Raw genomic sequence first — 22,822 nt, forward strand, 5'->3', positions numbered from 1 at the left:
GTTTGCTCACTTATGCAGTTTACTTTCATTAAAGAAAATTAAAAGGTGACTAATATGACACATTTGAAAGTTCTGGAAGAATGACATGCCTCCGCTAAAGATCCCCTGCAGGTTATGGGTTGAGTGGGATAGAGAAGACCCACAGTATTACCACATTGTGTTGTCTGTATACAGTCCTCTCACTACCAACACACACTTATCGGGTGTTGTTTGTGCAAAGGCAACAATATGAAGACTCTCCTTGACAATATCTAAAGGTCGACAGTGGAAAATCCTCTTTCACCTTTTTGAATGCGTATTTCAATTTCCCATGCCAATTATCATATGGATTTATTGCCACAAATCATGTCTTAATTTAGTGTCAGATAATTTGGTGTGTCTTGATCAGTAGAACACAAAACATAGGATTGGACAACTAAATCCCAAAGTGGGAAGAGCAGTGCCCCTAAACATGTTAACATGGTAATATCAGGAAACGCACAAGAAAGACATCTACACGAGGCACAGAAAAGTATCCTGTTTAATCTATGCATTATCTTAATAAAGACCTAACTCAAGATTGTCACATCTCCACAGCACGCACACACACTCTCTGAAAGCGCAAACAAAACACAAAAAAAGCACATACAATTACAGATCAAAATAAATTGCCTCGAGTTCTACACAATGTCAATTCTGAATAAGATTGACCCCTAATCTTTAAACCACTAACACAGAAGCAATTGATTACTATAAAATATAACTTTCTTATTAAAAAATTATATTAAATTCTAATGGCACTTCTACAAATTCTAATATTACCATTGACATTTATCAGTATCTTTCATTTTACAAATCAAATAATTGAGACAAATGTTGCACAAGAAACAATTCAATAAATATTTCTCATGATTGTACACAATTTCACAGTCTTAACCTGCCAAAGACACAAATTCCAGTATTAATGTAACCCAATACTCAGTTTTAGACTTAAATCCTACAGCATGAATTAGGAAAACAGAACCCCACTGATCAGGAGCAGTAGCATGAGTTTTCATTCGTGATAAATATCTCTCTCAGTGTTTCACATTAAACATGACATCTATGGAAAACAATTAGGTTAAATCCCAAACATGGACTTAGCTTAGAGCCAAACAAAAATACTTGCATTCAGTTTGCTTAACATTAAATTTAATTCCAGATTAAAAACCTTTACAAAAGAGTCATTCATTTAACAGTAGCAAAACTCCAACCCTGAAACTCGTCTCTAAAAGCAGCAGAAAACAGGCTTAGTTGACATTTTGATAAGGTGAAAGAAAAAAAAAAACAGAAATTTGTATAGCCTGAATATCATCACAGCAGTCTGTGGCAAATGTACAGTGTATGAAAGGGGCAACTCCAGGTGCAACACTTGTCTGTGTTTCTACAAGGCACATTCTGTAACAATCCTGGAGATATAAATAATGACTGAGAAACCATCAAAACAAGAATTTACTGTTAGTTTTCTAAGCCTGTACAACTACATGTGTACATTAGAGAAAACAATACATCAATCTTTCAACTGCATCACATAAGAAATGTTCCTTTCAAAAGAGAAAATATGCAACAAACTACATTCCTGTGTTTTGATTGAAATACCACAAATTGAACACTATATGACATCTAAAAACAAGAAACACAGCTTCATGAAATATTGGGAAACTCATTCCAGGGGGAGGATGGGTACATAATTGGATGTTAATAAATACTACCTATATACTAAAGTTCAGATGAATCAGTGTTGCGATACCTCATCTCAAAAAGGTTCCTGAAAATCAGGCAACACCAACACTTGAAAAGAGAAATACGCTTACAATTATAGTGATTGTGTTGCTAAAGACGCTATGGAGTCACTGTAGTATCCTCTCCACATAAAAGAACAATGAAGCACTTATCTAATGCATGCTGGGAATCGAGGGCTGTTCTTCGATGCCTCCAGACAATGCACCTGTTTACCGTCTTCCAGGTCTCCCTTTGCCTAATACATTTCTCGCATTCCAACGGCTCCATTCAATACAAAAAGTGCAAAGAGAGACTCATGGTGCCTTTTTTCCCCCCACAGTGAGGGCAGACATGCACAATGATCCCTTGAGAACTACCTGGGACAGGAGAACAATGCTTGTATTGTATGACTTCTATAGATATTCTACACCATATCGGTGTGTTTGTTCTTGTGAACAACTGCTTCCTCTGCCGGAACAGCAGTCATAGCAGTATTACTCCCTGTTTTGTTCTGGAGTGAAGACATGGCCTGTGAGACATTACATCTGAAAAGGAAGCCAAGTTCACTGGAGTGAGACAGGAAAAGGAAACCCAAATCACGGTGGGAGGGAAGACATGAAACTCTTACCTAAGAGATTGAAGCCTTAGTAAAACACCTTGATAATCAACTCTACTGTGTTCTTCTAATACAGAGAAACAGCATACATACTGATAAATATAATATATATTTACATTAAATATACAAATAGTAAGAAATAGCAGCCTAGACAATATCAGTGTTGAAACTATATGCATGCTCAAAACAAGTGCTTCGGTGAGAATACGCAATTTAAGATTTCTGTGTAAGATACATTAACAGACCATTTCTTTACAGTAACAGGATTTGCAGAAATGAATAAACGACCCCAATATCGATTCCATAGTACCAAGATGACAAGGCATCAAAAGTCTCTAAGCTTAGAGAAATCAGCTCATCTCTGCAGGTCACACCTAAAGTAAACCCTGAACCAAGTTAAACGAATAAATCCTTCAGATCAAGTCTTCTCAGGACAGATGAAACCAATATCTTGGACTTTTAGTGCTACTCACCTTGTAGGAATCATAAGTATAGCATCAACATGAACCCAACTACAATGAAATCTTTCCAACACACAACAGGCCCATTAAATCCATATTCTGTCCAAAGAATCTGTCAAGCAAAGTTCCACCAAAGGATTCACTCAAACATTAAAATCAGACATCAGTAGTACTTCAACATGAACAGAAAAATAGATAGGATACTTTATAAGAGCAACCACAAGGGGCAAAATGAACTCAGTAGATTTAGCATTTTGAGCTACGTGTTCTGATGAACGGACAGTGTGGCAACAAGACATCCACAGGACACCATCTCCTCAGAGAAGCACTGAGGCACACCGAGAGTATACTTTGACCATCTCTCCCACTCTCTGCCCTGTCTATCAGGGCATGTCTCCAGCATTATTATATGGACAGCAAAGGAATATGCAAACGTGGTTACCCTTTCATTTACAGTGCTGTAATACAGACAAATAACCCAGAAATTGAACTTACTAAATAGAAGTCAACAATTGTTAATTAATAAAGAGCTTGATTTTATACCACATGTATTACATTATTGTATGTACACTCATGAATTAATTGGCATACAAGTGCCAAGGGCTATCACTGAGTGACCAAGTTACTTCCTGGTATTAAGGCACTGTAAAGGGAAAGTGCTGATCACATTTTTGAAGGCCCACAGATTAGTTGTATTGAAGGCAACAGGTCCTATGCTTGTATGAGAACAGGAGTGTCAATCATTTCAGTAGGCACCAGTGTTACAGGCATTAGCTGCAATCTTTAGTAATTACCACCCAACCTGTATATGCTAGAGCATAAAGGTGACAAAACAATTCACTTCTAAATGTTCATACAGCAGGCTGAACATTGAACATTGAAAGGCCAGTGCAGCAAAAAAGTAATTCCTTCAGGACATGCTCCATCTTACTATATGAAAAACCCTTGCAACTCCTGTATTTATTTTCATCCTCTATTATAAAGAAACATCATGTTGTCTGCTTCCTTCCTACCATAAAGAAAACGACAATACTAGCTACCCCCAAAAAATTATCCAGTAGTCCAACTTCAAGTATTTTTTCACTGCCTTGTGATATTTCTTCCTGTTAAGCAGGTTGACTAATAAATAAGGTTGGATATAAAATAGATTGCTACTCTTGGGCAGTTTTAGTTCCTCTTTCACATGTGCACTAACCAAATGTTAATCCATTAAGGAGTGTGCGCTATAATTCACTTGCAGATATATGCGTAGAAATGTGTTTCTATTAGCAGAATACACTTCATCAAGTTCAGCAGTTTTGCACTACCAAGACAGACAGAAATAAACAAGTGCAACTGATTTGTCCACCTTCAACATATATCCAGCTTGAGTAGAAAAGCACCCCATCTTATTATTGTAAAACAAAATTATAAAGTCCAACATCCTTCCAGTGAAGTCCAGTTTTGTGCATTATAAAGTTGCTACACTTTAACTTAAGAAATGCCACATGGATTAGAATTCCAAAAGGATATGTCTTTAACAATTTGTGAATATGTATAACTAGTACTTTACTGTGGAGGTATATGCAGTAGTAGTACTCAGGGAGTGATAAGACGTTACTCTGTCTTATTTCATGGCACTGGTGAGAGGGGTTTATCCAATGGCGAGGGTCTTGACAAGGCCACAGTGGAACTTGCGGATGTGGCGGTACAGGTCCCCAGATTGGGTGAAGCGCCGCTCACACCACTTGCAGGCGTGAGGCTTCTCACGTGTGTGAACCACGGCATGCCGGCTCAAGTTATGAGAGTACTGGAAGCTCTTGCCGCACTGGCCACAGGTGTACGGCTTCTCGCCAGAGTGTGTGCGCTCGTGCCGCTTCAGGGTGTACATGCAGGAGAAGGTCTTGCCACACTGTGAGCAGGTGGGAACAGAACCGTCGGGGGAGAGCTTGGAGCGTGCCCCGTCCTTCTCGCGGAAATGCGAGCTGAGGTGCAGTTGGAGCACATGGGGACTGGGGAACACCTTGCTGCAGAGTGGACACACACACACCTGTTGCCCCGGGGGCAGCAGGACCCCACTGGAGGTGGAGATGTCCGAAGAGGCCAGGTCGTCCTCCTCCTCACTGTCCCCCAACAGCCTCCCCCTCCTCTCATCGCCCTCTCTGCCCCTCGTGCCCCCCCTTCCTCCACTGCCCACACCCTCCTCCATCAGGTCTTCCTCCTGGGAGAGCAGGGCCGATGTGGAGCGGTTGTTGCCTGGGAAGAGGGCAGCGAACCCTGTCACCACTGAGCTCCTGGCACTATTCCCAAAGCGCTGGCTCTCCGGGCTCATCGCCTCACTGTCCTCCTGCTCTGACAGCAAGTCGTGTTCATCTTTAACAAGTGGCTCAGTGCCCTGCTGCTGGCTGTCGAGGGCCAGCTGTCCCGAGATGTAGGTGGGGTGTATGGGATCTCTGCTAGACAGTGGCTTGAAAGACAAATCCAGAGCACAGTCCATGTCAACTGAAGCCCGGGACCTCTGGGACAGCAATACTGTGCAACTACTGACATCAGCTTTTGTTTTTCCAGCTGTTTGGACGCAGGGCTCGGCCTCTGCTGACACATAATTGACACCTACAAGGTCCGGGGACCTGCCAGGGTGACCGTTTGCCTTCTGCCTGCTCTGTGCAGACCTATCACAATCTGTGACAGCCAGCCTGACTTCGCTGTTGTCCATGTCAAACTCCTCTGCCGGGGGGGCTCTCTGGGGCAGCTGCTGTGTCTGTCGCCGGCCTGGCCCTGGCTGCTTGCTCTGCAGCTCGCTGTCTGAGGAGCTCTCCTTTTCCAGACAGCTCAGTGCTATCACCTCGCTAACCTTCTCATCCAGATAGCACAGTTCCTTATCTTTCAGCTTACTTTTGCACACTTTCACTATATCATACATGTGAAGGTAACTGGCCGCAGCCAGGACATCCTCCACTGGCAGAGTGTTGAATTCCAGCTTCCCCTCATACATAAACTCAAGGAGCAGACTGAAAGCCGGGGCGGTCACAATGTCACTGTTCAGATGCACAACGTCCCTTTTGTCTGGCTGGTCCCTGTAGAAGAGATGGAAGTACATGCTGCATGAGGCCAGCACGGCTCTGTGCGCTTTGAATCGCGCATCCCCTACGAGAACAGTGCAGTCACAGAGGAAACCTTGGTGACGCTGCTGACTCAGGCACTGCAGCAACTGGCGGCTATGGTCTGGGAACTCCATTCTTCCGTCATAACCTGATGAAAAACAGGAAAAACGGGATATTAAATCAACAAAATACTGCCATATAGAGGGCACCACAGAGCGTCAGTAACATCTGGTGTTCAAGGAAACTACAAACAAAAGTAAACCAACCCCAAACGAAATGTACAGGAAAATAATACAACTTGCAGAAAATGCCACAAAGTAGTCTATCAATGCAAACATTAGCAATTAAAATGCGAGACATGCGAGACATAGTTGTTTAAAATGTTTAAGACTACATTTCCATTGAATGTTAAATAGAAGCGCCATCCCTATTACAATATGATAAAGGGGTCCTTATCATATCGACTTCTTTACGCATCAATAGGGCTACTTAAATCAAAATAAATATTGTTATTTTATTCTCGATTAGCCTGCAGATTGAGGTGTGTGTGTGTTTTTCAGTGTTGTCCTTTTGAACTCTCCTACCTTTCTCTCAAGTTACCAACAGCAGTCTGATTAGTCGCACTAGTTCTAGAGCTTCACATGAAAATGCGAAACGGACGGACCGGGTACAGTCGCACGCACGCTTCCACACAGACAAAAACGATCGCTACTCAGCCGTTGTTCGTGTATACTGAACAATGATCAGGAACCGTTCATTTACCAAGCATGCAAACAGAGACAGGCAAAAACTCAGGCTTGTGGATACCAGCACTCGCCCATCGGGCAAGGTTAAGAAAGACGCCAGGGGAGTGAGTAAACTGGTGCTCTGTTAGCTAATTACACTGCAAGCTGTAGAGTCAGCTGCTCTGACATCACCGCAATGGAAACGCTACCTCCAGCTGTGCTCCCCTTTAAGCCATATGTTACTCTGAGTCGAGTTACGTACAATAGACACACAAACTTGTTTCAGATGTTGCATCAGTCCCAACACTAAAATATTATACACTTAATAAGAAAATGTATTTTAGGATTAAAGGACACTTGACAACAGTCGAAATATGGATAACTTTATAACGCATCGTTGTTCCTTTTGCGCACTAGTCAGCCACAACTTTAATGACACATACTTTCGTTCTATTGGTGTAAAAACATTTAAAGTTATTAAAGTAACAATGGACCAGACTACAGACAACAAACAAATGTCCCTATGAACTTTTAATTAGGCCTAACAGATAATAAACCGAAAATACAAATCTTTGCTTTTCGCGAACTAGTTTGCCCTGTTTTAACGAAAGGAAAACTACAAGCAGAGGCAAGAACGCAGGAAGATAACGCTACATGGTCGTAATTCATGGCTAGAAGCCTTTACACAGCAAAGGAGCTCAGCAACTGTCGCTGACCAAGCCAGCTGCGCTGCACGGAGGTAGCGCTGGATATTATAACTTTCGGTTTCAACATTTTCATTGTCAAAACGCAATACTTACAAATATTTTCCTTGTCCCCGTGTTTTCTTAAATGTTCTTACGTCCTTTCATGATGTACGGACAGATGTTCGCCTTTCCTGTCGTTTATTGAGCTCAGTTCGACCCTGGCAGGCAAGCTGCACTCAGTGCTGTGTGTCAAGCAGGTTGTTAATGGACCAGTCTCGCGATAACACCGACCACAATAAGTTCTGTACTACTGCATGAACTCACACAGTGGCAGCAAGTAGCAGTGTTCTTTGAGAACATAATTTGACCTACCTTAATCTATCTCCTTTTTCTGGAATATGTCCACCTGGGAATTGATTGATGCTTTGAACGATGTCTGTTTCCACAGTGCATAATGTGTATCAAATGTTTTGATAATTTTCTTTATTCTCTTTAATGTATATGGAAAATACAATTATTCTCCCATTCTATATACAGTATTTTTTTCTCTGAGGATGCAGAACAGAAGATCTTTTTGATATTCCAGCAGATATGTATTTTTATCTTTTTGCTACAATTTATATTGGGTGAGACCAGGCTGCAAGAAATGGGAAGTCCAAAAGGAAGAAAGTTTATATAAATAAAACAGGAAAATACATTTGGGGGCATCGCAACTTGCCATACCCCCAACACTCTGTCACATCTATAATAAAATATACACTTTGATATTTTCTTTAGGAATGATGGAACCTGCTCAATAAACATGCTGCATTTATCTATCAAAGAGGAGATGATCATAAGGATTCATTATGGAGAGTAATTAAGACCAAAATACAGATGTTTCTCATTTTCACTGGTCGTCATAGATGTTTAATTCCATATTTTCAAAATACATATATTGAGGGAAAGAAGTGGCTTCAAGTTGCAGCTGCTCTTCTTGTGGCCCCCTCTCTACCCACCCTGCAACTGCTTCAGTCACCTTTGCCCTGTGTTCCAGCTGTCGTGTGTTTTGAAAGGGCCATTTGCTGTTACTCTCTGCCCCTTGACAGAGAGGGGAGTGAGCAATGTGACGGGAGGCGGCAGGCACTGGTCAGAAGGGGACACTGGCTAAAGCTCCAGTTACTGCTTTACTCCATTTTTAGTCTACCGTTGACAATTAAATCTATAATCACCATGGCATCTTGTCCCAAGCCTTAGCAAAGCTCAAAAGAACAGCAGGTTTATTTTTTTGTGTTCTCTCATCCTGTCGGACAATATTGATTTTAGTGGTAAAATAGATATGATCTATTAAAGGCATGTACAATTTTTCTGTTTGGTCAAAAGGTCCAAATATGAGGAACCAGTAATATGAAATACACATAAGAAAGTAAGTATTATTGAGTGAATTTATATAATTTTCAAATACTCATTGCAATAAAAATTATCTAAAATTATTTCTAACATGTGTGCCAAATGCCAACAATGTTAGTTATTTATATTTGTTAGGCCAAGCCATGTAAAGAACAGCTATGCGTATAAGAATGGGAACACTGGCAGCCCCTGGGTCCCTGGCCACACAGACCCAGGCAGCAACCAGTAGAGGACGGGTGGTGGTGGTGTGGTATGTGTTTATGGGGTGAGACAAAGCAGTGGATGTGCCCAGGGATTGTGGCCTCCGAGAGAGGCTCAGCATGGTCAAGTCTCTCACACAGAGAGAAAGAGAGGGGTATGGAGAGAGAGAGAGAGAGAAAGAGAGAGAGAGAGAGCACTTCCTGGAGGTTCTTTCCACCTCTCTGCAATCATCAATGGCATTCTCCCTCTGACCCACTCTTCGCTCAGATAGACAAAGGCCCTGCATTCCTCTGCAGTCTGACTGCCAGGCCTAGCCAGGTCCAATTTAAGCATATCACTCATTCCCCCTGGACCAATGGGCTCATCAGGGGGCTGGTCATGAATGATAATTCACAGGTTTTATGCATTTTAATTGTTACTATTTATATCAAACAATATGTTCTACTGGTTTCCCCCCAATGTATTAAATTGTTTCTAGAATAACATTAATATGACAACTGTGGTTTTGTTACAGAGTTGAATGTATGAAATGTCATACTTTCTCTTCATCTAAGCCTTTGACATAACACTTTTATACTGAACACTTTTATACACCTATACATACAGTACCAGTCAAAAGTTTGGACACACCTACTCATTCAAGGGTATTTCTTTATTTGTACTATTTTTTACATTGTCGAATAATAGTGAAGATATCAAAACTATGAAATAACACATATGGAATCAAGTAGTAACCAAATAATTGTTAAACAAATCAATATATATTTAAGATTCTTCAAAGTAGCCACCCTTTGCCTTGATGACAGCTTTACACACTCTTAGCATTCTCTTAGCCAGCTTCATCTGGAATGCTTTTCCAACAGTCTTGAATGAGTTCCTACATATGCTGAGCCCTTGTTGGCTGCTTTTTCTTCACTCTGCGGTCCAACTCATCCCAAACCATCTCAATTGGGTTGAGGTCGGGTGATTGTGGAGTCCAGGTCATTTGATGCAGCACTCCATCACACTCCTTCTTGGTCAAATAGCCCTTTACACAGCCTGGAGGTGTGTTGAGTCATTATCCTGTTGAAAAACAAATGATAGTCCCACTAAGCACAAACCAGATGGGATGGCGTATCGCTGCAGAATGCTGTGGTAGCCATGCTGGTTAAGTGTGCCTTGAATCCTAAATAAATCACAGACAGTGTCACCAGCAAAGCACCCCCACGCCATCTGTTAATTGAAATGAATTCCAGGTGACTGCCTCATGAAGCTGGTTGAGTGAATGCCGAGAGTGTGCAAAGCTGTCATCAAGGCAAATGGTGGCTACTTTGAAGAATCTCAAATAGAAAATATATTTTGATTTGTTTAACACTTTTTTTGGTTACTACATGATTCCATATGTGTTATTTCATAGTTTTGATGTCTTCACTATAATGTAGAAAATAATAAAAAATAAAGAAATCAGGTGTGTCTTTTTTACATTATCTCAGATGTTGAATACAGTTTTCAAACCATTCCAAACCAAGTAATGTAGCACCAAACAGATGTAAAGCTAAGCACCGTTAGAGCAAAAGTATTTGAGTAAATACCTATACAGAAACACAAAGAGACAATGTGAGATGGCAGTACACTGTCTGCTTTTCTCTGCCCCAAAATGTGTGGTGTTTATGATCAAATAGAGAGGAAAAGCGAGACAGGCTGTGAAGAAGTAGGATGCATGCTTGTCTGGTAGTAGAGACTGAGGCAAAGAACTTAACATGGTCTTTTGACCTTATTATAGAAAGATCAGTTACATCCCAGGGTGCACAACTGCACCACTCTCCACTGGGGCAAAGTTTCAAACCAGGGAGGACGGAGTCATCACCTAAAACATCAACAGTAGGTTATTGGTGGAGAAAAAGGGGGAGGAAGGCGGGCTGCCTTGTAAGAATTTGCAGACGAGTAGGTAAACCGCCACTACCCTCCGTATTATTGGCCAACATGTAATCATTAGAAAACAAACTGGACGATCTACGATTAAGACTATCCTACCAAAGGCGCATTAAAAACTGTAATATCTTATATTTTACCGAGACGTGGCTAAACAATGACACGCATAATATAGAGCTGGCTGGCTTCTCCGTGTATCGGCAGGACATAACAGCTACATCTGGTAAAAATTAGGGGCAGGGGTGTGTGTTTATTTGTCAATAACTGCTGGTGCGCGATGTCTAATATTAAAGAAGTCTCGAGGTATTGCCCGCCTGAGGTAGAATACCTCATCAGAAACTGTAGACCACACTATCTACCAAGAGAGTTCTCATCTATATTATTCGTAGCCGTCTATTTACCACCACAAACCAATGCTGGCACTAAGAACGCACTCAACGAGCTGTATAAGGCCATAAGCAAACAAGAAAATGCTCATCCAGAAGCAGTGCGCCAAGTGGTCAGGGACATTAATGCAGCCAAATTTAAACCCGTTTTACTTCATTTCTACCAGCATGTCACATGTGCAACCAGAGAAAAAAAACTCTAGACCACCTTTACTCCACACACAGAGATGCATACAAAGCTCTCCCTCGCCCTCCATAAATCCATCCTCCTGATTCCTGCTTACAAGCAAAAAGTAAAGCAGGAAGTACAAGCGGCTTGCTCAATATGGAAGTGATCAGATGACGCGGATGCCACACTACAGGACTGTTTTGCTAGCACAGACTGGAATATGTTCCGGGATTCATACAATGACATTGAGGAGTATACCACCTCAGTCACCGGCTTCATCAATAAGTGCATCGACGACGTCGTCACCACAGTGACCGTACGTACATATCCCAACCAGAAGCCATGGATTACAGGCAACATCCACACCAAGCTAAAGGCTAGAGCTGCCGCTTTCAAGTAGCGGGACACTAATCCGGACGCTTATAAGAAATCTCGCTATGCCTTCAGATGAACCATCAAACAGGCAAAGCGTCAATACAGGACTAAGATGGAATCCTACTACACCAGCTCTGATGCTCGTCGGATGTGGCAGGGCTTGAAAACTATTACGGACTACAAAGGGAAACCCAGCCTCGAGCTGCCCCATGACGTGGGCCTTCCAGACGAGCTAAATGCCTTTTATGCTCGCTTCGAGGCTAGCAATACTGAAGCATGCATGAGAGCACCAGCTGTTCTGGAAGACTGTGTAATCATGCTCTCCGTAGCCGATGTGAGAAAGACCTTTAACAGATCAACATTCACAAAGCCCCGGGGCCAGACAGATTACCAGGATATGTACTCAAAGCATGCACGGACCTACTTGCAAGTGTCTTCACTGACATTTTCAACCTCTCCCTGACCGAGTCTGTAATACCGACATGTTTCAAACAGACCACCATAGACCCTGTGCCCAAGAAAGCGAAGGTAACCTGCCTAAATGATTACCGCTGTCACGGATCCCCCCGGTACTGATGCTCATTCTGTTCACCAGTTCTGGAGGTCCATGCCACCGGCTTTCCAGGCTTCACTGAATGGGATTCATTATCATCAATCCCGGACTGTCTTGTCTGATTACACACACCTGGTTCCCATTTCCCCTGATTATTATGTCTTTGTCGGTTATTGTCGGTTATTGTTCCCATGTCCGTTGGTCGTGTGAGTACCTATGCGTTGGTGCAGCTGTTATTCTGCGTGCTTTATATATTGTGTATTACAGGTATTGTCCCATGTTGTTCACCAAGGTTTCCCCTCACTCTTCTGTTTGGGTACAGCCCAGTGTTTTTGTATACGTGTTTGTTTTGGGTGTATTAAAAACCCCTGTTGTGTATTCCTGCGCCTGTCTCCAAATCCTTTATACCAGCATAACAACCGCCATATAGCACTCACGTCGGTAGCCATGAAGTGCTTTGAAAGGCTGGTCATGGCTCACATCAACACCATCATGCCAGAAACCCTAGTCTTACTCCAATTCGCATATCCCCCCCCAACAGATCCACATGATGCAATCTCAATGGCACTCCACACTGCCCTTTCCCCCCTGGACAAAAGGAACACCTATGTGAGAATGCTGTTCATTGACTACAGCTCAGCGTTCAACACTATAGTACCCACGAAGCTCATCACTTGAACTGGATCCTGCACTTCCTGATGGGCTGCCCCCAGGTGGTAGGGGTAGGCAACAGCACATCTTCCACGCTGATCCTCAACACTGGGGCCCCCCAGGGGTGCGTACTTAGTCCCCTCCTGTACTCCCTGTTCACCCACGTCTGCGTGGCCAAGCACGACTCCAACACCATCATTAAGTCTGCTGACGACACAACAGTGGTAGGCCTGATCACCGACAATGATGAAACAGTCCATTGGGAGGAGATCAGAGACCTGGCTGTGTGGTGCCAGGACAACAACCTATCCCTCAATGTGAGCAAGACAAAGGAGCTAATCGTAGACTATAGGAAAAGGAGGGCCGGACATGACCCCATTAACATTGAGTTTCAAGTTCCTTGGTGTCCACATCTCCAACGAAACTTTTATGGTCCAAACATACCAAGACAGTCTTGAAGAGGACACGACAACACCTTTTCCCCATCAGGAGACTGAAAACATTTTGGCATGTGTCCCCAGATCCTCAAAAAGTTCTACAGCTACACCATCGAGAGCATTCTGACCGGTTGCATCACCGCCTGGTATGGCAACTGCTCGGCATCTGACCGTAAGGCGCTACAGAGGGTAGTGCGTACAGCACAGTACCTCACTGGGGCCAAGCTTTCTGACATTCAAGACCTATATACTAAATAGGCGGTGTCAGAGGAAGACCCAAAAAACTGTCAAAGACTCCAGTCATAGACTGTTCTCTCTGCTACCGCACGGCAAGTGGTACCAGAGTGTCAATTCTAGGACCAAAAGGCTCCTAAACAGTTTCTACCTCCAAGCCATTAGACTGCTGAATACTGCTGCTACTTGCTGTTTATTATCTCCACATAGTCACTTTACAAATTACCTTGACTAACTTGCACCCCCGCACTTTGACTCGGTACCGGTACCCCCTTTATATAGCCTCGTTATTGTTATGTCATTATCTTGTGTTACTTTAGTATTATATATTTTTTTTAAACTTTAGTTTATTTAGTAAATATTTTCTTAACTATTTCATGAGATGCATTGTTGGTTAAGGGCTTGAAAGTAAGCATTTCACAGTAACATGTGACAAATAAAATATGATTTGATTTGGCTACAGTCGGTCAGCCCTGTTTCTATTATGTGGAGCAGCATGGAAGTGTGAGTTGTGAAGAGCTTATTTACAGTACAAGTGACAATGAGAGGAAATGGCACAGAACTGGAGGGAGGAGGCAGTGGGTCAATATATCTTTCATCAAGGGGAAGGATTTCCAGCAGCCCCATGCTCCTCCACCCCCCTGCCGTTGTGATATTATTCAATTATTACACAATCTTTCACCAAGTCTCTGTCAAAACAGTGGTGTTATTAGGGACAGCACAATAACATGCCCAATCTTAAACATACAGTGCATTCGGAAAGTATTCAGACCCCTTGACTTTTTCCACATTTTGTTACGTTACAGCCTTATTCTAAAATTGATTAAATCTACATCAATCTACACACAGTACCTCATAATGACAAAGTTAAAACAGGTTTTTAGAAGATTTTTTTTCTTCAAAATTATTTTTAAAAAACACAAAAAAACAGAAATACCTTATTAACATAACTATTCAGACCCTTTGCTATGAGACTCGAAATTGAGGTCAGGTGCATCCTGTTTCCATTGATCATCCTTGAGATGTTTCTACAACTTGATTGGAGTCCAACTGTGGTAAATTAAATTGATTGGACATGATTTGGAAAGACAGGATTGTGTCGGGGCACAGATCTGAGGAGGGGTACCAAAACATTTCTGCAGCATTGAAGGTCCCCAAGAACACAGTGGCCTCCATCTTTCTTAAATGGAAGAAGTTTGGAACCATCAAGACTCTTCCTAGAGCTGGCCGCCCGACCAAACCGAGTAATCGGGGGAGAAGGGCCTTGGTCAGGGAGGTGGCAAAGCTCTAGAGTTCCTCTGTGGAGATGGGAGAACCTTCCAGAAGGACAACCATCTCTGCAGCACTCCACCAATCAGGCCTTTATGGTAGAGTTTCCAGACGGAAGCCACTCCTCAGTAAAAGGCACATGACAGCCCACTTGGAGATTGCCAAAAGGCACCTAAAGAACTCTCAGACCATGAGAAACAAGATTCTCTGGTCTGATGAAACAAAGATTGAACTCTTTGGCCTGAATGCCAAGCGTCACGTCTGGAGGAAATCTGGCACCATCCCTACAGTGAAGCATGGTGGTGGCAACATCATGCTGTGGGGATGTTTTTCAGCGACAGGGACTGGGAGACTAGTCAGGATTGAGGGAAAGATGAACGGAGCAAAGTACAGAGAGACCCTTGATGAAAACCTGGTCCAGAACGCTCAGGGCCTCAGACTGGGGTGAAGGTTCACCGTCCAACAGGACAACAACCCTAAGCACACAACGGAGACAACGCGGGAATGGCTTCGGGACAGTCTCTGAATGTCCTTGAGTGTCTCAGCCAGTGCCCGGACTTGAACCCGATCAACCATCTCTGTGGAGATCTGAAAATAGCTGTGCAGCCACACTCCCCATCGCACCTGACAAGGCTTGAGTGGATCTACAGAGAAGAATGGGAAAAACACCCCAAATGTTGGTGTGCCAAACCTGTAACGTCATTCCCAAGACGACTCAAGGATGTTTTCAATGCCTAAGGTGCTGTAACAAAGTACTGAGTAAAGGGTCTGAATACTTATGTAAATGTAATATTTAAGTTTTCTAAAAAACTATTTTTGCATTGTCATTATGGAGTATTGTGTGTAGATTGATGAGGGGAAAAAAACGTTTTCATCAATTTTAGAATAAGGGTGTAGCGTAACAAAATGTGGAAAAAGTCAAGGAGTCTGAATAATTTCTGAATACACTGTAGGATTGGTAGTAGCATACGCAGCAGGACATTGATTTCCTTGGAACCTCTGCCTTTGTACATTCATAACAAACATGTGGTGCAAATATGACATACATTCTGATTGGATCAGCAGGTTATGATATTTGTTCAGTTACATGTAATCTGATTACAAAAAACTGTAACTGTAATCAGTTATGTTAAATGCAAAAATATTGTAATCAGATTACAGATACTTTAAAAAAACTTGAGTATTACTTCTTGGAATACTTTTAAATTCAGAAAGGATGTTTGCAAGAAAAAAATACTTTCACACCTTTCACCTTGTTTTCTCAATGACATTAAATTTACATTTGAAAAAAGGTAAAAGTTTAAGTTTGTTCTGACCACAAATCAGAACAATGATGACACAGCAAATGCTTTGATGGATCCTTTTTGCCTTCTTCTAATGCCTCTTATGGGGAAAGTAATCCAAAGAAACTGAAAGTAATCAGATTACGTTAATTGAATTTGGGTAATCCAAAAGTTACATTACTGATGACAATTTTGGACAGGTAACTAGTAAATGTAATGGATTACATTTAGAAAGTAACCTACCCAACCCTGCAGACAGAACATCTATTGGTTTTACTTTTCTCATTACTTATGGACTACAAGCATTCTGTAGACTAGGCCATACATTCATTTAATTTTTTATTTAAACTATATTTAACTAGGCAAGTCAGTTAAGAACAAATTATTATTTACAATGACGGCCTACCAAAAGGGAAAAGGCCTCCTGCGGGGACGAGGGCTGGGATTAAAAATAAATCATCTGCATATAAATGGATGAAAGAGCTTCCTACTGCCTGAGCTATGTTGTTGATGTAAATTGAGAAGAGCGTGGGGCCTAGGTTCGAGCCTTGGGGTACTCCCTTGGTGACAGGCAGTGGCTGAGACAACAGATGTTCTGACTTTATACATTGCACTCCTAGTTATTAAACCAGGCCAAAGTCCCCTCAGAGACACCAATAATGGAAGAATGGAAGAATGGAATGGTCTACCATGTTAAAAAAGGGCAATAAAAATAGCAGCACAACATTGCTTAGATTCAAGGGCAATGGTGACATCACTGAGGATCTTATAGGTTTCAGTGATATATCCATAACCTGAGCGGAAACCTGATTGCATACCAGAGAGAGTACTATAGACATCAAGAAAGCCAGTCAGTTGATTATTGACAAGTTTTTCCAACACTTTTGATAAACAGGGAAAAATTGAAATAGGCCTAGATCAGCTTGATCTCCCCTTTAAATAAAGGACAAACCGTGGCTGCCTTCCAAGCAATGGGAATCTCCCCAGAAAGGAGAGACAGGTTAAAAAGGTCAGAGATAGGCTTGGCGATGATAGGGGCAGCAACCTTCAAGAAGAAAGGGTATAAACCATCTGACCCAGATGTTTTTTGGGGGTCAAGATTACTTCAGCTATTCAACATGATTACAGGTGAAATGATGTGAAGATCAACTCAAACAAACCATATTTTTAATGGGATGGTTTTGATGGCTCATCCTACATAAAAAAAATATTTTACCTTTATTTAACTAGACAAGTCAGTTAAAGAACAAATTCTTATTTTCAATGACGGCCTAGGAACAGTGGGTTAACTGCCTGTTCAGGGGTAGAACGACAGATTTGTATCTTGTCAGCTCGGGGGTTTGAACTTGCAAACTTCGGTTACTAGTCCAACGCTCTAACCACTAGGCTACCCTGCCGCCCCGTAAAATGTTTTATTTATTATGAAAAATATATAGATAAAACATATGTCCGGAATCTTTATCCGCCTCTGTGTGTAGCCCCCTCTCTGGATCGCAAATAGTTCAATCGGCGCTAGGACCTAGGAGATGCCACAGAAGCATTGCAGACAGAACGTTTGGGAGGTGTTGTAGAAGAAAGGCAAAAGAAACCGAGTAAATGAGAGCACTTTTTGTACAGATTATTGAAGGATTTATCAGCTAAATAAATCGCCGAAACAGATCATTATAATGCAACGGACACACTATTGAAATCCTGTCCAGGTAAAGGCCTGCATTTTGTTTTTCGTGTTGACTGAGGTCGATTGCTGCTAGAGCGGTTAGATCCCATTGTATAAAATATGATGCGGTTATTCTCACTCAAACTGCCTTGCTAGGCCCCATATCCAGACTAAAATGAAGTGCATTCCTGACATCAGTTTGTTCTCGGGTATAGTTATGTTTACTGAAGAAGTTAGTCAAGTGTCCAAACTTTAACCTTAGCAGAGACTGTGCCTCATAAACAAAAATAAAATATCGTATAACATTGTCATTTACTGACTATGCTTTTGAATTTGACACAATGTCCGCCTTTGAGACAGCCTACAGGCCGAACATGTTTATGTCGTTTTTACTGTACATTACTTTCATACAATTGTAAGTCACCTATAGGAACAAACTATACGTTTTAGAAATGAACTTTATGGACATATAAATGCATTTGCAACGCGTCTTAAAAACAAACTATGTTGTGATCTTGCGGGTGGCCAGTTCAACACTACAACTCACTCATTCATTTATCTGCACGTTCGTCAACAAGACAATTGATTTTGTTTTCTGATATGTTCTTGTTTGTCTGTATGTCACACAAGATGAAACATATTTTACTGGCTTCATTCAAAATTCCACGATTTCTAAACCGAATATCTTACGTTTTGATATTCTGAAGGCAGGCAGTCACGTTGTTGCATTGTTGTTACAAGGTAGCAATGACGGAAACAGAAATTGATACAAAGTATCCACCTTTTGCTTCGTTATGGCGTGTAGCCCAACCTGGTCCGTTCTGTCAGGCGAATACATGTATTGTATAGTAGATCTACAGTTGATGACTTTTGAAAGCATACTTCCTTTATTCTTGGATGACAGTTGTATGCTTTCTGGGACATGCCTCAGTAATGTTCCTTTATTTTCCATTAGCACAATTATCCTTGAATAAGCATCCCCCAAATCCCCTAACATTCAATCCCCACTGTGCTCCCTATTTTCCATCTTTTAGATGTCATTTTTCATAACATATTTTACATTTTGACTAAATGATGAATACTCTTATGATTCACTGTACATTTAAAAAAAAAAAAAAAGTTTTGGGTAGTCATTTTCAATATTTTTGTTGTTGTTATGTGTGCATTTAAAGTAACTCTCACACTGAACAGTAGTCATCCCCAAGCATGTTGTGTGCCATGCATGTCTTAAATGTGATCATTTGTTTTGAGTCATGAGGCCGACCATGACTAGCCACAGTCTGAATGTGAAGGGACCCAGGCAGGCAGCACAGCAGCAACATGTGACATTAGTCTGAGGGTGGTTAAGTGATGTTGTTACTGTTTGACTCACTCACCCTGTTCTTCCTGGGAGATGTTGACATCCTTGGCTCCCATTGGTATGGGAAAGGACTTTGAGTTCCTCTGGCCTTGTTGATTCAAATGTGCCACTGGTTGTATGTAGAATCTGAGGAATGCTGTTTGAAATCTGCCCTTACACAGTCAGGTGTATTGTGGCTAATCTGAGGGCTGTACGCCACAGGAGCTAGGAGACTTTATCAGAGTAATGGGTCCACACACTTCCTGGCCCTCCATGCACATCATATGACTGTCCTCTCCCTGCTCTCTCTGTGTCACAGTCATAGACAGCACTGCTTCCTCTGCTGCTGTCCATGTGGCTGCAAGCAAGTTGTTTACATTCTGAACTTCAAGCCCTCAAGTCAGAACCAATAGCATAGATGGAATTAGGGGATGACATGAACGGATACAAGATGTTGATGAAGTGTCACCAACAGTAATATTTTTTGAAGAGGAGACTGGAGAACAATAGGAGGGTTTCTGCCAAGTTACACCATATAAAAGGTGCCTTTTCTATTCAAAACAGACTTTACCCAACTCTCTTATTTAGTATGTATAGATCCATTTGAATGGGCTTTCATTTTGTCTGTCTGTGAATTTGTATACAGTACCAGTCAAATGTTTTGACACCTACTCATTCAAGGATTTTTCTTTATTTTTACTATTTTCTACATTGTAGAATAATAGTGAAGACATCAAAACTATGAAATAACACATGGAATCATGTAGTAACTAATAAAAAATCTAAATATATTTTAGATTCTTCAAACCCTTTGTCTTGATGACAGCTTTGCACAGTCTTAGCATTCTCTCAACCAGCTTCACGAGGAATGCTTTTCAAACTGTCTTGAAGGAGTTCCCACATATGTTTTCCTTCACTCTGCGGTCCAACTCATCCCAAACGATCTCAATTGGCTTGAGGTTGGGTGATTGTGTAGGCCAGGTCATTTGATGCAGCACCATGACTCTCCTTCTTGGTCAAATAGCCCTTATACAGCCTGGTGGTGTGTTTTGGGTCATTGTCCTGTTGAAAAACAAATGAGTTCCTGAAGTCCTGGTTGGAGATTTCCCAGAATAAGCAGGAAATCTGTAATTCTCCAACCAGGATTTCTGGAAAACCAGGGAATTTATTGAAAGTTCCCAGAATTTTGCAACTCTAGAACCAACACATGCAGAGATAATCCGTTCACCTACTCTGCATCTCACAAAGACACAGCGGTTGGAACCAAAAATCTCAAATTTGGATTAATCAGACCAAAGGACAGATTTCCACCAGTCTGATGTCCATTGCTCATGTTTCTTGGCCCAAGCAAGTCTCTTCTTATTTTTGGGGTGTCCTTTTAGTAGTGGTTTCTTTGAAGCAATTTGACGATGAAGGCCTGATTCACGCAGTCTCCTCTGAACAGTTGATGTTGAGATGTCTCGCACTTAACTCTAATGAACTTATCCTCTGCAGGTAACTCTGGGGCTTCCTTTCCTGTGACGGTCCTCATGAGAGCCAGTTTCATCATAGAGCTTGATGGTTTTTGCGACTGCACTTGAAGAAACTTGGACATTTCTTGACATTTTCCAGATTGACTGACCTTCATGTCTTAAAGTAACGATGGACTGTCGTTTCTCTTTGCTTATTTGAGCTGTTCTTGCCATAAAATGGACTTGGTCTTTTACCAAATAGGTCTTTCTTCTGTATACACCCCCTACCTTGTCACAATACAACTGATTGGCTCAAACGCATTAAGGTGGAAAGAAATTCCACAAATGAACACATCTGTTAATTGAAATGCATTCCAGGTGACTACCTCATGAAGCTGGTTGAGAGAATGCCAAGAGTGTGCAATTCTGTCATCAAGGCAAAAGGTGGCTACTTTGAAGAATCTCAATTATAAAATATGTTTTGATTTGTTTAACACGTTTTTGGTTACTACGTGATTCCATGTGTTATTGCATAGTTTTGATGTCTTCACTATTATTCTACAATGTAAAATAAAGAAAATCCCTTAATGAGTAGGTGTGTCCAAACTTTTTACTGGTACTGTATATTTGTGTATGCTAATGTTAGTTGCTTTATGCTCTTCTCTCTCCCTGTAATTGAGATTGTCCTGCTGGAACAGACACCAGGAATAAACTTGATTGTGTGTGGAGGCATGACTAGTCATTTGACCTGTCTACCTTTTTATTTGTACGTCTTGTTTGAAGGAAAATTGCATAGATGCATATTGGTATTACTATTTAGTAATCATTTCCTTTGATGCACAGTAGTATTGGGACACTGCTTACCTGCACCCTTCTACTAGGACTCCAAGACAAAGCCAATATAGGCACAGAGAATGGATTCACGTTGTTGATATAGAAGACAATACAACAAATGATATAGGTCAACCTGCTGCCTCCATACACAGCCTCTTTGCTTGAACCCAGCCAAGTCTCAAAACTAGTCTGGGATTATACCCAGGGGACTACATTAATCAACAAGTGTTTGTATGACTGGCTCTGTGTGTGGCTTCCATACTGCATGACACTGATTTGCATTGAGGGGGGCCCTGGAACGAGAGCCAGAATGATGAATGATTGAAAGTCAAGCAGGCAAGGCAGGCAGTCAGGAAGAGACAGCATGAGAGAGTGAAGCAGGCAGGTAAGGAAAGAGCGAGTGAAGCAGTCAGGCAGTGGCCCGGGCCCCTGGACCATGTGACCATCTGTTAGGGTACTAGGTTCATTCACTGGCTACAGTTCTGGCTGCGGCCCAGCTTTTCCACACAGCCCACAGTAGCGACGGCTCGGTCACATTAAACATCAACACTGTGTTGTGGCTCCAGAGCCGGACCTCTGTGTGTGTGTGTCAAAGTCAGAGAGTGCATGCTGAGAGCACAGAGGCTTGGTTTGCGATTGTGATCAAAGTTTGAATTGGTCTCAGTAGGGTATACACTGCTCTGGTGGACAGGCCTGCTCTCAGTCAGTTCTCCAGAGCTCATCTCTCTATCTCTCTCTCTACTGTGACAGGCCCAGCCACAGCCAGAGATGACTGGAGCACAACGCACTGCTGGCCCAGCCACAGCCAGAGAGGACTGGAGCACAATGTGCTGCTGCCAGTACTCAGAGCATGTGGGACCAACTGGCAGGTGTCATTTTCAATCTCTCCCTGACCGAGTCTGCAGGAACTACATGTTTCAATCAGACCACCATAGTCCCTGTGCCCAAGAAAGTGAAGGTAACCTGCCTAAATGACTACCGCCCCGTAGCACTCAAGTCGGTAGCCATGAAGTACTTTGAAAGTCATGGCTCACATCAACACCATCATCCCGGAAACTCTAGATCCAATTCGCATACGGCTCCAATAGATCCACAGATGATGTCATCTCAATGGCACTCCACACTGGTCTTTCTCACCTGGACAAAAGGAACACCTATGTGAGAATGCTGTTCATTGACTACAGCTCAGTATGCAACACCATAGTGCCCTCAAAGCTCCTCACTAAGCTAAGGACTCTGGGATTAAACACCTCCCTCTGGAACTGGATCCTGGACTTCCTGACGGCCTGCCCCCAGGTGGTAAGGGTAGGCAACAACACATCTATCATGCTGATCCTCAACATGGGGGCCCCTCAGGGGTGCGTGCTTAGTC

General features: G+C 42.1%; 2 protein-coding genes across 2 annotated transcripts in view; one reads left to right on the plus strand and one right to left on the minus strand.

Moving 5' to 3' along the window:
• Window positions 1–502: 502 nt before the first annotated feature.
• LOC112261840 (zinc finger and BTB domain-containing protein 18.2) lies at window positions 503–7,573 on the minus strand. Its single transcript, XM_024437464.2, has 2 exons — window positions 7,426–7,573; window positions 503–6,048 (listed from the first exon to the last, which is right to left on the minus strand). Exon 2 carries the CDS (start codon window positions 6,032–6,034, stop codon window positions 4,451–4,453), a length of 1,584 nt encoding a protein of 527 aa, XP_024293232.1. The 5' UTR covers window positions 6,035–6,048; window positions 7,426–7,573; the 3' UTR covers window positions 503–4,450.
• Window positions 7,574–17,691: 10,118 nt separating this feature from the next.
• Window positions 17,692–22,822, plus strand: part of LOC112261841 (RAC-alpha serine/threonine-protein kinase) — a 35,432-nt gene continuing 30,301 nt past the window's right edge. Inside the window, exon 1 of the mRNA XM_024437465.2 lies at window positions 17,692–17,869. The gene's annotated coding sequence lies outside the window, so the exon portion shown is untranslated. The remainder of the gene's footprint in view (window positions 17,870–22,822) is intronic.

The sequence above is a fragment of the Oncorhynchus tshawytscha genome, linkage group LG11, assembly GCF_018296145.1.
Source record: "Oncorhynchus tshawytscha isolate Ot180627B linkage group LG11, Otsh_v2.0, whole genome shotgun sequence".
In the NCBI taxonomy this organism is placed as follows: domain Eukaryota; kingdom Metazoa; phylum Chordata; class Actinopteri; order Salmoniformes; family Salmonidae; genus Oncorhynchus; species Oncorhynchus tshawytscha.